The sequence below is a fragment of the Mesoplodon mirus genome, assembly GCF_964341445.2.
Source record: "Mesoplodon mirus genome assembly, chromosome: 5".
Lineage (NCBI taxonomy): Eukaryota > Metazoa > Chordata > Mammalia > Artiodactyla > Ziphiidae > Mesoplodon > Mesoplodon mirus.
In genome coordinates, this window is record NC_138980.1 from 155,741,714 (window position 1) to 155,757,695 (window position 15,982).

At 38.9% G+C, this 15,982-nt stretch overlaps 2 protein-coding genes across 3 annotated transcripts in view; one reads left to right on the forward strand and one right to left on the reverse strand.

Annotated features, from left to right (window-relative positions):
* Positions 1–15,982, reverse strand: part of DNAJC21 (DnaJ heat shock protein family (Hsp40) member C21) — a 31,293-nt gene that overhangs the window by 5,436 nt on the left and 9,875 nt on the right. For both annotated transcript variants that reach the window (XR_014294084.1, XM_082621276.1), the window contains exons 3-10: positions 13,634–13,757; positions 13,199–13,321; positions 12,520–12,824; positions 11,143–11,294; positions 9,097–9,184; positions 6,754–6,912; positions 6,303–6,345; positions 1,956–2,128 (exon numbers count right to left, since the gene is read on the reverse strand). Coding sequence is in view for 1 of the 2 variants with exons in the window: in XM_082621276.1 (XP_082477402.1) it covers positions 1,956–2,128; positions 6,303–6,345; positions 6,754–6,912; positions 9,097–9,184; positions 11,143–11,294; positions 12,520–12,824; positions 13,199–13,321; positions 13,634–13,757 (1,167 nt within the window). In the remaining variant the exon portion in view is untranslated. The remainder of the gene's footprint in view (positions 1–1,955; positions 2,129–6,302; positions 6,346–6,753; positions 6,913–9,096; positions 9,185–11,142; positions 11,295–12,519; positions 12,825–13,198; positions 13,322–13,633; positions 13,758–15,982) is intronic.
* On the forward strand, positions 15,028–15,474 carry LOC309804388 (riboflavin kinase-like; the record flags this gene model as incomplete). The annotated part of the gene is made up of 1 exon (XM_082621739.1): positions 15,028–15,474. One exon carries the CDS (start codon positions 15,028–15,030, stop codon positions 15,472–15,474), a length of 447 nt encoding a protein of 148 aa, XP_082477865.1.

Sequence of the window (15,982 nt, forward strand, 5' to 3'; positions counted from 1 at the left end):
GTTAAATGGCCTACACAGTTACACGATGCTGATTAGGAGTACAACACAGCATTATGCAGTATTCAGCCACGTTTGAAAGCATCAAGAAAAAGACACAATGACATAAAAGGCAACATATTAACATTTACTAATTTACAGAATATCATCACAGATAGGCCACAAGTATATCCCAGAAAATTCAGGATAATATTCCCAAAGAACAATTTACCTTATTATGAAAGGTAGCAGCTACATCTCTGAAGCTAATATCTAAGACCTTATCTTTAAAAAGTACTCTAGAGAGGATATAATGTACAGCATATGAATATACTCAATAATACGGCCATAACTTTGTGTGGCGACAGATGGTTCCTAGACTTGTGGTGGTGATCAATTCGTAATGTAATGTATATAAATGTCAAATCACTATGTTGTATACCTGAAACTAAAATAACATTGTATGTTAACTATATTTCAATAAAACAATAAAAAGAAAAAAAATAAAACTGTGCCCTAGATACACACACGTGTTTTAGGTAGCTAGCATCCATGCACTGCAGAGCAGCAGTAGAGGGGTCCAGCAGAAAGGGGGTCTGGACACCTGCCGGTGAGGGCAGGCTATCTACCCCAGCCCTGCCACTCCTCAGCAGTGAAGACGTCATTTGATTGCTCTCTTTTCCTCACATTATTAAGTGAGAAAGCTGAACTTCACTACTTCACTAGTAGTTGCGAAAGTCTGAGTTTGAGCAATGAGAACCCTTTTTCCTCCCCCAGATGAATCCCACGTGGAGGTACTATGGAAAATGAATGAAAATACTTTAGCTCTAGATGACGGAGGTGCTCAGGGGCCTGGAGCCCACCTTCTGGCCCATCCCTCATACACCCAAGCAGCTTCCAAGGGACCTTCACAGGATGCTTGGGCCCCATGGAGTTAGCTGAACTGGGTCCTTCAAGTCGTCAGGCAGATGGGATTAAATGCCAGCTTTTCCACTTACCAGCTTTTGTTCTGGGGCAAGTCATTTAACCCAGACTCAGCTTCCTCATGTTTAACGTGGGAACACACACCACACATCAGAGTAGTGTGTAGCCTCCCCTTCCAGCTTTCCACTGTCCAGAGTCTTCAAAGGCAGGCGTCCACGTTCCCCATTTATGCAGCTCCTTGTTCTCCTTTTCCTACAGCTCCAGGCCTACTCTAGGCTTCCACGTCATTTCTCCCCTCATTTGTGGCACCTAAATCCCACAGCCCTCACTGTTACTCCAGCGTTGAGCATCTTCAACTCAGCCTTCCACCTCACTCTGTCCTTTGAACTCTGTTTTCATGGTCCTGTGACAGGAACCTGCGGCTGCCTACTGTTCAGATCCTTCCTCAAGGAATAAGAAATTATTCCGCTCTAGAGGAACAGAGGAGGATGGGAGCGAGAAAGTCAGACAAGGAGAGGAGGGGAAAAGGACTGCCACCTGCCCTGAGCGAGACCTTCCCCTGGCCAACCACTGTGGCCTGTGCAGTGCCAGGACTCCTGGGCCTCTAGAGCACGAGGGCCCCAAGCTGTGCACATATGCCTTGTCGACCTGCACTGGGGCTGAATGCAGGATGACTGGCCCGAGCATGGAGGTTTGGTCAGCGATACTCAGGCGAGTGGGGCACAGTCTCGTCTGCAGTCTTGTTCTCAGGCAAGTGCCAAGGATTACTGACCCTGGGCAAAATAAGAACCTCAGCAGGATAAGGGGAACAAAAACTGGGTCCGCGTGACTCCTTTCTGCTTCGGGCCATGTTGCTGCAATGTCTAAGTACACTGTCTAGCATTCTCCCTCCAACGCCGTCCTCTGTAAACTTATGTGTGTAGGTGTAAATCACAGATACATCTGACTCATGGTGTCCATCACGGGAAAGGGGGTTTTTATCTGATAGATGAAAAGCCATCCTCACCACCAGCATTAAGTAATTAGAAAACAACAAGCAACTCCGACTTACTTACCTTTTAGCTTCACTTTTCGGGTCATCACGCAGTTCCACAGTCTCTGTAACACCGACATTTTCTTGGGGACTATCTTCCAATTCTTTGGTACTGTCTTGATTTAGGCTGTTATCTTCTGGATCAACCTTTACTGCTTCTCCAGTTCCATTTTCATTGAAATTATCATCATAATTCTAGGTAAGAAAACATGTGTGCCATTACAAAATAAATACTGTAATACTACTGGCTTTTTATGTTATGTTGCCAAATAGCTACAATAAACAATGGTAATGTGCTGTACACTCTGGTAGGAGGATATCTTCAGGAAATAAAAAGGAGAGGCAGACAATAACTTAAGAACATGAATGCCCATTACAGAAATATTAAATTAGGGAAAATTGGAAACAATCCAAATATTCAATAAGTGAATGGTTGAATATATGAAGGAAAATTATAGAGCTCTTAAAAATCATGTTTCCAAAGATATTGATTCAATTACGTGAAAAAATAGAACATATTAGCAAAAATGGTAGAGAGAAAATTATATATAACCTCTGATTACAACTCAATTCAACATTAAGTAATATTTATAGGCAGAATTAGGGATGATATTTATACTCTTCTGTATTTTCCAAATGATCTGCAATGAGCAACTATTTTACAATCAAGAAAAAAAGAAAACAACAACAAACAGGCATGATAAGAGAAAAAACACCTGACTAACATATCTCCGCTAAATACAACTGGTTTGTTTTTGTCTCAGGTAACGTTTTGCCATGTCTGCTTTCTCCCTCTCTTCTTCCCATGTTCCTTCTCTCTGCACCCACCCTCCAACTATGAAAGCAAGTTGCAGGTAGATCTCATGTATCTCCTAAGAACAGAAACACTCTCCTACATATCCACAATTCCCTCTTCACACTCAAGAACTTAACACTGACATTATCTGTTACACAATCCATATTCACATTCCAGTAATGTCCTTTTTTGTAACCCCTGGATTATAGTAGATATAATCCAGGACCAATGTTGCATTAAGTTGTCATATCTCTTTAATCACCTTTATTCCAGAAAAGTACCCCCCCTCCATTTTTCGGTCTTTCATGATATTGACAATTTGATGGCTGTTTTGTAGCATGTCCCATAGTTTGACTTTAATTATTTCCTCGTGATTAGATTCAGGTTAAACATTTCTAGCAGGAATATTATAAAGATAATTCTGTGTCCTCAATACATTATATCAGGAAGCAAAATGTTAGTTCCCATTTTTCAGTGATTAAAGTTTCATCATTTGATTAAGATGGTATTGCCAGATTTTTCTACTGTTAGGTACCTTTTTCTTTTTTTAATATGTGCAGAGTGTTACTTTGAGATTGTGTCAATATCCTGTTCCCTAATAACTACTTACCCAATGGATCTGGCATCTACTGATGATTATGTGAACCATTTATTACACTGGTGGATACAGAACAGTGATTTTTCTGCTTCTATTAGTCCTGCCATTTGCATTTGTGTTAATTCATGTTCTTGGAATGAAGCATTCCCATCTGCTTCCTTTCTCCAACTCTCTCTTTTTTTAGGCTCAATATAGATACACGATTTTTAAAAAAAATAAAATCAATGTCTAAAAATCTATGACCACTATTCTTCTTGATGACTCAAATTTTCCCATATTCAGCAAGCCCTTAGGCTGACTCCTGGGTACTTCTGACTTATCCCCGTCAATTTCTGAATACCCCTTATATTTCTAGCATAGATAATGCAGGCTCACCTTGTATTTTCCCTGTCTCAGCCCTAGAATCAGCCATTTCTCCAAGGACCAAACCCTGACTCCTTTTACTGGGGAAGGGGATTTAGAAACAAAGATGTGTGAACTACATATGCTCATTGCTCCTGGGTATCACTGCTTCGGGGCCCTCAGTGTATACTGCTCATGCATGTATTATTTATTTTTTTACATCATGAGCTCATACTGATAACCCCACTTCCAGTCCAACATGAGTGTTCTTCCTCTCTCTTTCCCTCAATGGATACCTGTATTTCCCTTCTCCCACAAGAGAATCTGGTTCCCAACAACATTAGTATATTTGCTCTATCCTACAATACACATATATAGTTTCAGAAATACCACACCAATACCACCAAAATATCCCGTAAGTAAAGCTCAAGATTTCTTCTTTTAGAGTTAATTCTGTCTTTAGAGCATGTCCCAAGGATGGTGTTCAAAGTACCGCATTCAAAACTTTCTTGTGTTAATTCTTCCTTGCTGTCACCAAGGGGGTTTTGTTTGTTTACATTCAATTTCAGTTTTGGGGGTTTTCTTTTACAATCCTTGCCGGCTTATGCAAATTTTTTTGACAATACAGAAAACTCCCAATCTGAAGTTTCATGAGTCTCAGTATCTGCTGCTTCCTGCTCTTTTATCTACCCGAACATGTCTCCACACTACCTTCCCCTTCAAAAAGAGCTTAGAAAATATCCAGGGAAAGTGCTACATAAAACTTGATCTGAATTGGGGCTTTCTCCCTGATATAATTAGAAACCATAAACAAGAGGTATCATCAAGGAATACATATAGCTTTGGAGGGAAAAAATGGGCTGGTAAACAGAAGCATTTTCCTTGGTAAGAGAATACAAATACATGTGCTTATTGTTGCAATCTTTAGGACCTATCAGGTATAAGTCCCTCTCCATTCTATTTTGTCTTTACTCCAGTGGTTCTGACACACAAGAAGAGAGAAAGTGTTCTGAACTAATGACTACAGAGTCTTTGGGTGGAAGATGATATGAGTCATTTTATAAAAGGAACATATAATTTGCTATGTGGTTTTGTAACTGAGGCAAAAAGTTCCAAGTCACAATTTTAATAGTGATTAACTCATGTGTCATGTATCATTTTGGAATATGAAAGACAAAATTAAACATATTATAGCCATTTGGATAAATAAGCCAAACCTAAAGATTTATGAAAAATTATTAGTGTGTTACCTAAGTTTTCTTAAAAACATTTCCAATTTTTAAAAAGAGCTACATTTAACATTTAATACTTAATATAAGCAAATACAATTAGATTATATTAAAATAGCACAGAAATCAATTCCATTCCCTGTAGAACCACCAAATACCCTGAGTAAAATGGGCAAGTTCATTTTGTTTTTATAGATTCAAAAACTCCACAAGACTGTGTTATACATATAACAACATAATACCCTTTCATTTAATAATAATTCTTAAGATAAGAGGTTAAGTTTGGACCCCCCAGTGTGAAATATTTAAACTTGAAAAAATATTTTTTTCAAGAGTCACAATCATTACAAGTTTCTAAGCAAATGTTCCTTTTTTTAACCACTTCTTTTTTTTAATGAAGTATAGTTAATTTACAATGTTGTATTAGTTTCAGGTGTTCAGTAAAGTGATTCAGTTATATATATATTATTTTTCAGATTCTTTTCCATTATACGTTATTACAAGATATTGAATATAGTTCCCTGTGCTATATAGTAGGTCCCTGTTGGCTATCTGTTTTATATATAGTACTGTGTACATGTTAATCCCAAACTCCTAATTTGCCTCACCCCCCCACCACTATCCCCTTTGGTAACCATAAGTTTGTTCTCTATGTCTGTGACTCTATTTCTGTTTTGTAAGTAAGTTCATTTGTATCATTTCTTTTGATTCCACAAATAGGTGGTATTTTACAATATTTGTCTTTGACTTACTTCACTTAATATGGTAATCTCTAGGTCCATTCATGTTGCTGCAAATGGCATTATTTCACTCCTTTTTATGGCTGAGTAATATTTCATTGTGTATATATACTGCACCTTCTTTATCCATTCATCTGTTGATGGACAATTAGGCTGCTTCCATGTCTTGGCTATTGTAAACAGTGCTTCTATGAACATTGTGGTGTATGTATCTTTTCAAATTAGAGTTTTCTCCAGATACATGCCCAGGAGTGGGTAAGCAAATGTTCCCTTTCCAAAATTTCATGTACATTATTACAATGATCAATCCCCAGATTTTCATATATTTCTGAGTTGAACTGTTATACTGATTTAAAAATCTTGTCATCACATGTGTCCAAATATTTTTTTAATATGGTCCCCTCAGCTTATCTGTATTATGGGAATTCCACATGCAAAATTTTTAAACACACAGACAACAATAACTAGGTAAATTGACCACATATATATGATGAGGTAAAGCACTGAAAAACCAAAATATTTTCAACTCCTTTTAATCTGTTTTATAATCAACATGAAATTAGGGAGCGACAGTCCCTCTCCTCAATACAGATTATACTGAATAAACAAGAGCACTCCAACTTTACATCTGATATTAAATGTTAATAAAACTTTTTCAACATACCTGTGCTGGTTTCTGTTTCTTTTTCTTCTGTTTTTTAGAAAGCCTAAGAACAAACATAAATCAAAACGTCCAATACTTGACTAAGTGGAAAGAAAAAATACTGAAATACTAGTGATACAAATAGAAATAAGATATTAAAACATATTTAATATCATAAAGCATTAAAAGAAAAATATCCACATTATCATTTTAGAAAAATGTAACAGTGGTTCAATTGATAGCAGTTAGCATATCAATTACCCAGTTATAAAACCGCTTTTAATAGTCATAATATAGTCTATAAAAATTATATCTGACATCATGTCTTTAACCATTTCAATACTATAAAGTTCTCTTAACTAGAAGAAACGCAGAAAATATTAGCATAACAGAATAACTTCTTTGAGATAAAACAGCATTTAAATGCAATCTCTAATGTGCTAAGTAGGTGTAGTGACATTTTTAGAAGTACTTTTGTTTTGGTGCATCCTCCATTTCTTCTTCAGAATTGGCATTCAGGCTGTTTTCATCAGTTTGAGGTCCTGAAAAATTTGCTTCCTCCTCCTCCAACTGTTGTTTTAACAAGGCAACCATTTCCCGATGCTTCTTTGATTTTTCATGATTCCTCATGCTGAAAGAACAAGCTGGTATGAGTGACTGCAGTGGGATTAATTCACAAGAGTAGTTTACCTCCTTTTGCTTTTTTCAAGAGGGGTCTCCCTTCTCACTGCCACTACCCTAAATGTAAACTAAGACACATCTCTACCCTTCTGTGTGAAACTCCATAAGCAATGTCTAGTTCAGTGCCCCCATGGGCAACTAAATAACACTTCACAAAATAGAACTGACAACACTTAAGCTATGAGAGTTATATAAACTAAAAAGTAGAAAACTTGTGTCACCATTTTATCTCATCCTGTTCAGATCTGGATTTTTCTAGTTGGGGTTGCCTACTTTTCATTCCCACTAAAATTCTCTCCTTAAGACCGAGGTTCGTTAGAGAAATTGGAACATCTTGTGCCAGAAAGTAAGCGCTCAAAAATATGGCTGGGACATGTCAAAAGGACACAGGAGCCACGTTGAAGGAATTCTCACTAACCACATCTGGGAAATTTGAGCATGAGAAGGGCAACAATGAATTTTAAAACACTGAAATGAAATTCATACTGACAACAGACAGATAAATGTTCTTATGTACAGCAGAAGGTCAAATGATGACTTATGATGTAGGAGCACTGGCACCGGAAAAGCCTCATTTTGAGATGATTATAGTGAAGATTGGTACAAGCTGAAATCATCAGTGGGTGCTAAATCTAGGAAGGAAACTTTGATGAAGAGAAAGATATTTGCATGGCTTTAAAGTGTCTCCCCACATACTAAACATGCTGCAAGGGAAAAAATACTAACTATACAGTGGAAAAACAAGACAACACCTTGACTGGATGATCAAAATGATCACCACCAATGAGGGGCAGACAGACTTCTGTCCTTCCAGATAGAAACCCTGAGAGCAACACATGTTTACAAAGTACTCCAGCTAGGAATGCACAACCTGAATCTAATCATGAGGAAATGGACACACCCAAATGAGAAATATTCTATTTTTAAAAAACATTTTAAAGGTCAGTTCTCTTCCAAAATGTCAATGGCACAGAAAAGGGAACTGGTCCAGATGAAATGAGACTAAATAAATAAATGCAATACATGATCCTAGACGAGATCCTGTATTGAAGTTGGGAAAATGCTACATAGGACATTAATACAGGATCAGCTGACAAAAGCGAAATATAGGCAGTAAATGGAATAAAAGTACTACATCAACGTTATAAATTTCCTGAAGTTGACGGCTGTGATTATGTAAAAGAACGTCCTTATTCTTAAGGAATATATACTGAAGTGTTCAGAGGTAAAGGAGACTATGTATGTAACTTACTCTCAGGTTATTCAGAAAAAACCTTGTCTGTGTGTGTGGAGAGAGAACGAGCACATGCAAATGGGGCAAAATGTGAGCAACAGGTGAATCGGGCGCTCTACAGTCTATTCACGCAACTTGTCGGTAAGTTTGACGTCCTTTCCAAATACAAAAATTATTTTTAAAGCCTCCTTCATCGTTGCTTTTGTTTCCTTGCTTGTTTCTGCCCGCCTTGCGCCACTCCTCTGGCTATGCTATTGCTCTTCCCTGGGGTTACACAGTGATACCACTTAGGACTCCCAAGCTCCATTTCCATCCTTTGCCTCCTCCTTCTTTACTGCACGTGTGTTGCTTCTTTTCCCCTTGCTAACTCTACTCATTTCTTCCCACATTCTAGCCGGCCCCTCCCCGCCTGCCTTATGATAGTATCCTTTTTAATACTTCTCTCTTCGTGACTGTTCCCCTAAGATAAAGTCCTTCGACTTCAGCAACTATACTATAGGCAGGACACATCTGAAGTTCTCGGGCTGGCGGCAACAGTCTGCACGGGAGCGTGACAGCTGGAAGTGAGTTTGCACCAACCGTGGAGAAAGATGACTAGCCTCAGTTTAGCCCCCTTGCCTGTGTGACTCTGACTTCCTCACCAAAGCAAGCAACGTTTCTTTCTGGAGACAGCGTACACGTTTAAAAAGCAGCTATTACACAGGAACATCACATGAATGAGAATCAGTACAACAGGCTTAACTGCTGGTACAAATCCTTCTTCCTCCCCTGCTGGGAAGATATCCCCCAAGATGACAGGTGAGGGCCAGTGACCAACTGCTACAAGCATTTTTTTTAGGACTTTCAAAGTGCTACACTTCACCTCAAAAGAGGAGGTGAGTTCAAAGATATTAAACTTACGCCTTTTCCGTCTTGAAAGATTTGTCACATGCTGGGCAATAAAGGCTATCATAAAGTTCTGCATCCTCAGCCTCGTCACTATCTTTACCTATGAGAGGGAAGCCTACAGTAAGAATCATGTTTGATTAGAACATCAATCTAAAACATGTTAACAAGTAACATCTCTTCAGTAAGTATCTAGAGATGCACACATATCAGAAACTACAATTTGTTGCGTCCTCACCAAGAAAAAACAATGTTACCGGGATTTGAGTTGGCCTTTTAAAAGCAGCACTGAATTATAAGGGAAGGCTTCCAAACAGATCACTTTACCTTTCAAGTTCTTTTCATCAGCCTACTCAGAAGAAAATTCAAAAAATTCTCAGAGTCCTAGGTGTGAGCTAAGTTCAGAAAATCAAATGTCACTTTCATAGTTCTACAACAAAGCAGTTTTTTCAACAAAGGTGTTTTAGTTTACCTCTTGAGCAAGATTTGGTGTGAACACATGTATAATTGTAATCTACTCTTCAATGCTTAAATAAGCTTAGTTTATGACATTCCATCATTATTAGAAAGATAGGTCATAAAATAGCATATTACATGTAAAGTTTAACATTATCTTTACAGACTTTTATAAACTTGAAGCTTTATTACAATGGAATAATTATTATCAATATAGACCACAAAATCTAAGCTCAGTTGAAAGTCTTTGCACAATCCCATATTCTATCTTTATAAGAAATAAACAAGTAAACTGACTGCCATTTTGGATTTACTATGGGATCGATAAAGAATCCAAGGTATCTCTTCTATATTCTACATTTTTTTTAATAATAAGTAAAGGTAATATGATTCTGAAGGACATTCTCACTGAAATCATAAATGATCAAAATACCTCCAATGTTTCGTATAAGATACTTTCTAATTATGTGTACACTTTCAAATAGTTTGATTATTCAAATAGTTAATAAAGAATGCTGGATTTGAAGTCAAAATCTGGATCTAAGAATGTTCTCATATGTTCTCAGACATATGCCAGAGCTTCTCAGTAACAAAGAGATAACTATATGAGCAAAACCTACATAAAAGGGCCACGGTATGAGGATCAAGCAAGATCTTATATGTGAAAGCACCTTATAAACTGTAAAACTCTACATAATTATGCCACCTCACGTTTACACAGTGCTTCACAACTATCAAGGCACTTTCACACATACTACTTGCAATTCATTAAGAAAACATTTCATTTCCTAATAATGTGGAATAAATAAAAGTCTGTCATTTTATCATTTGAGCTATTAGTCTGAAAACCAACATTTGTAAGTAAGGTAAAATTAAGTAAACTATGTTTAGATCATTTACTTTTATTTCTCATGGAACAGCCAGAGACAGTGGAGAAAGTCAGGTATATCAATCACTATTCTCAACAATGCCCAATCCTCTCCTTTTAAGGTAGCCACATGCCTGTGCTCTAATGATAGAGAAAGAGAAAAGACACATTTCAGGACACCAAGAGAAGCCCCTCTACAAGTCAGAAATGAGACAATTTATATATACCAGATAAGAGTCCTGCACAGTATCGGCTCTTCTGGAAAGAGTTACTATTAAAACTTGACCTACTGCTTAACTGCATTTTTTAAAAATAACCAGTTACACCTGACAATATGCCCACTTCTCAATATATTTATGCAGCCAAATGGTTCAAAACATGGTCAGAAGAGAGTTTGTTAATGAAATTACTGCAATTATACTACTTCCATAGACTACCTTCACTTGGCCATGCCAAATTATTTTTCATTTCAATTATCTGCCATATTTAAAAATTGGGAGATGGCACATAAAAATCCAGTTTTCCAGCCTCATTTTAAAAACAAACAAACCAAACAAACATGAAACTGGCAACAGTCGGCTGGAACCCAGGTGTTCTCCAGATTTTCATCTGCCCTCCCGTTCGTTGTTGTCTCACACCTGAGCCCTTTACGGACATCTGTGAGCATCCTGAGTGCACAACCCCTGAGCACAAAAGCATTTATTTCCTACAGTTTCTTAATGAATGGAGGAAGTTACCATCCTGTCCGTCTTGGGGTTTCTGTTCTTCCGCTTCATCTTCACCTGATCCATCTCCAAACTCCTTTTCATACTGCGCCTCCATCTCCCTGAGCTCCTTCTCCAAATCGGCCACCGTCATCCAGCTCTGCTCTTTGTACTGCTCTGCCAGTCTAGACACACACAGCACAGTCTCTGCATTGGTTTTATTTATTTTGGGGGCTTGAAACCCATCCCCTGGAGAGCTTCTTCCTCCCAAATTGTCCATGCCTACAAACTTAAAACCTGTGCTTGGCTGAAATAGGCAAAGTCACTTAAATCTGTTATCTGTTATGTGGTTGATTTTAATTGCTCCACTAGACAATGGGTTTTGAAAAATATAACTCTTCGCAACTTACTAAAAGTCTTCAGGTGGGGACTTCCCTGGTGGCGCAGTGGTTAACAATCTCCCTGCCAACGCAGGGGACACAGGTTCGAGCCCTGGTCCGGGAAGATCCCACATGCCACGGAGCAACTAAGTCCGTGTGCCACAATTACGGAGCCTGCGCTCTAGAGCCCATGAGCCACAATTATTGGAGCCCACGGGCCTAGAGCCCATGCTCCGCAACAAGAGAAGCCACCGCAATGAGAAGCCCACACACTGCAACAAAGAGTAGCCCCCATTCGCCGCAACTAGAGAAAGCCCGCGCGCAGCAACGAAGACCCAATGCAGCAAAAAATAAATAAATAAATAAAATTTATTTTTAAAAAAAAAGGCTTCAGGTGGTTTTAAACCGGGTCATGTAAAGTGCTAATTTTTCAAAGATGAGGTGGGTAGAACTTTCAAGAAGTGAATAGTTTTTTAAAGAATGCTATAATGCTCTGGACACAATGCCTTTACAGTGACTCAAAACAACAAAACTTTAAAGGCACTGAGGTGAACTAAATATCTAAGGGTATACTGACAGAGTATTGTGTGGTACTTAAAAGCAGGGCACTGGGCTGACTTCTAGGGTCCAATTCCCACCTCTGCAATTTATCAGCTATGTGATCTTGGGCCTCGTTTCCTCAAAAGAAAGGATAAAAACCAGAACTTACTTCACAGAATTGTTGCAAGAAAAGCACTTACAACAGGGCCTTGTACGGAATGAGAATTCGATTAACATTAGTTATTATGAAACATTACAAGAGTCTGAAAAGAATCTCAAGTATAAAGGGCCTCTGAAGGAAAACGTCCAACTCAAAAGAAAAATTTTTTCACAGTAGATGAAAAGACATCGTCCAATGCCAGGATGTAAAAGAAAAGGATGAAGGCAGAATGAGGATTAAACCCCCCATGAAAGCACCACGTCAGGTATCCACTGACGCTTCCCATGACTGGCACCTACTTATAGGCAGGGTCCAGCCAGCACCACGTACCTGGCCTGCTTTAGATTCTGTTGCCGCCTCATTGCTTCGGCTTTCCTCGCCTTCTCTGCGTTCTGTTCTTCCACAAGTTTTCGATGAGCCTGCACTCTTCTATCTCTTTTACGGATGAAAGCTACCAGCTGACGGACAAGCTCATTCTTCTCTTTCCTTGCTTTGTCTCGAATCTTTTTGTTCTCTTTTTCCATGGCTCGTTTCTCCCAGTGGTTCGAAGCCTGTCGTGTATCATATTCTTCTTTCCAAGCAAAGTTCTTCTGAGTGCAGAAACTCTGCCAATAAGCGTAGAAAGGATGGACTACCTAGTGACAGAGAAAACAGGTAAAATGCTAGATTTTTATTTGGATTTCCTTTTTAGTAAGGCAGCAAATATTGCTGCTGCAAAACATCTAACCTCCTTTCTTCAAATATACAACTTTACTATTAATCAACAGAGAAGACAGTCCTTTGAAGGCTTTACAAAATAACTCTTCAGAATGAATTTGATGAGTAAATTAATGGAATGGGACCATGATCACTAAATAGTGAAAAGACGGGAGGTGATCAGGAAAAAAAAGAGAGGAAGAGAGTCACAGTAAAAGACCGAGAACTAGAACACTTTTTTTTTAAATAAAGAAATGGGGAAAAGATACATTGACAAATGCTAATTACAAAATGGCAATGAATTTTCTTCTACCGTATCATAGTCACTCTGGGAGTCTCCAAAAGTTGGGAAATCCTCAACATCCTCTTCTAAAGAAGATTCTAGTTCTTCCTTGGCAATCATTTCAAAAACATTACGATACACTGTATAAAAGCCCTAAAAAACAGTAACAGAAACACAAATTCTTAACACTTTTGTGGTTTAATTATAGAATAAGATTTTAAAATGCAACATGAAAAACTTTAATGTTACAGAATTACAGTCCCAAGCTCGGTCACTGCAAGTACATTTAGTTTTCAACTGAAGGTCTTTATATGCTGACAGTTTAAATATGAAGGCTCTGTTTTTCAGTTTCCAAAATGAACATTCTTTCACCTTCTATTGTAGAATAATTTTAAGAATTCTCTTTGCATTGGAGAGTCTTACTTAAGTGCTTGATAAGAAATTATCAGTGAGTTCATTTCTTACCTTTTCATCATCTCCATAACCAGAGTAACAGGTCACAGTGAAATAGTGAAGCAAATCTAAGCTGTCATCTTGATACTCTCCAGCAAGTCCACCTTTAAGCAGAGCCTCTCTATGATTATCATACCTAAACAAAAAAAGTTAGCGACATCAGTGAAGGCTGAATAAATAAGAATTCAAAAGGATTCCTTACTCTGAAACAGTCAAAATATAATTATTGTACATTTTAACGTGGTCAACCCACAGCCAAACAATCTGAAGAAAAGTATCAACAGGCAAAGACTTAATAATCTTTCACAGAAGTACTGATTAAAACTATGACTGCGGGCTTCCCTGGTGGCGCAATGGTTGAGAGTCCGCCTGCCGATGCAGGGGACACGGGTTCGTGCCCCGGTCCAGGAAGATCCCACATGCCGTGGAGCCTGCGCGTCCGGAGCCTGTGCTCCGCAACGGGAGAGGCCACAACAGTGAGAGGCCCGCGTGCCGCAAAAAAAAAAAAAAAAAAAAAAAAAAACTATGACTGCAACTCCCAGTACGTTACAGGCAGTATACGGTAGTAGCCAATACGAAGAGGGGAATTTAATGAGCCAGGGAATGTCCATGACTCTCCCAGAAAGGTAGCTGCACTTTCACACGAAAGAGACCTTACTATATAAGACAGTAGTGGACATCATCTGGTCCACAGACTAATTACACATTTGGGATCTGGGAATTTACCAACATGGACCAGAATAAAACTCTTCTAATGTTTATGTAAACAATCTAGGAGCTTCACACACATACAAGTGCCCCTCACTCTGTAAAGTTAGTTATTACCCTCATTTGATATAACAGGAAATTGAAACTCAGCAATATTACATAACATTGTCCACAGTCATAAAGCCAACAAGCAGCAGAGCTAGAATTCAAAACCACGTGTCCTGCACCAGAAGGCCCACGCTCCTCGCCACTGGGCAGTACTGCCTCCAGATGACAGGAGAGTTAATAGGCAGGGCCTTTAAACAAAAAGACAAGGGAATCCTTGGGACAAGAAAACAACCTAAGATCTAGAGAAGAGCTAGAGCAAAAGGAAGGCAGGAAAGAATTTCAAAGTTTCCAAAGGAAGGCAAAAGCATTTCTAAGGCCAGATCACCAAATTCCTCAGGAGGAAAAAATTTAGGATTCTCTGATTTTTATATAAAAGATAATTTAATAATAATTTTCCTCCAGACGCAGCCTCTGAGTCGCCCGCACCTTCTGTTCGGTCAGTGGCGTGAAGGTCTTGCCGAGGCGTGTCGTCTGCGCTGCTCGGCCCGTTGTAGGCCCGTGCGCTCGCCCACCCACCCGGCCTGCGGAGCACCCGCCCGTGTCCCCCGGCTGGTCCGGGGGGTCCGGGCACCGCCCCGACGGACGGCGTCATGAGGCACCTGCCGTACATCTGCCGCGGCCAGGTGGTGCGGGGCTTCAGTTGCGGCCCCAAGCACCTGGGCATCCCTACAGCTAACTTCCCTGAACAAGTAGTAGATAATCTTCCGGATGCATCCACGGGCATATATCATGGTTGGGCCAGTGTTGGAAGTGTAGACGTCCATAAGGTGGTGGTGAGCATAGGATGGAACCCATATTACAAGAATACAAGAAAGTCCATGGAAGCTCATATCATGCATACTTTCAAAGAGGACTTCTATGGGGAAATTCTCGCTACCTCAGACCAGAAAAGAACTGATTCCTTAGACTCACTTATTTCAGCAATTCAAGGTGATACTGAGGAAGCTAAGAAAGGACTAGATTTACCAGAACATTTGAAACTCGAAGAAGACAATTTCCTCCAGGTTCCTAAAAGCAAAATAATGAATGGCCACTGATGGAAAAGCATCTTATTTATTCATTCAATGTTTTCTAATATTTTACTGCTCATAAGTCTACAGTCTCATCTTGGTTATATTTTAAAAATCAAACATTTTCCTTCAGCTGTGAATTAAACAGTACAGTGTAGTTACCATATTATGTTCCAGCTGTTCAATTAAACCCATCATGTTACAGTACTGAAAAGGTTCATTTTAAAAATCAAGATTCTTTTTTATGTAATATGTTGATTAAAATGTACCACTAGAAAGGCCGTAAGTGTTTTATAATGGGAATGAAATATATATAAATATGGGTAACAGGCAAGTCACTAGCTTGAGATGAGAACTAGAACTCTCATGGTAAAATTCTAGCATACATGTACCTGCATAGCATGCTTTGCTAGTCAGAAGGCTTATAAAAGTATCTACATTAAGCAGAGGTTTGACAGTGTATTACAAACCTAAGGGGAAAAATCCAGACTTTGTATTTTTGATATTTTGCACATTTATTTATTATTACAGGCAT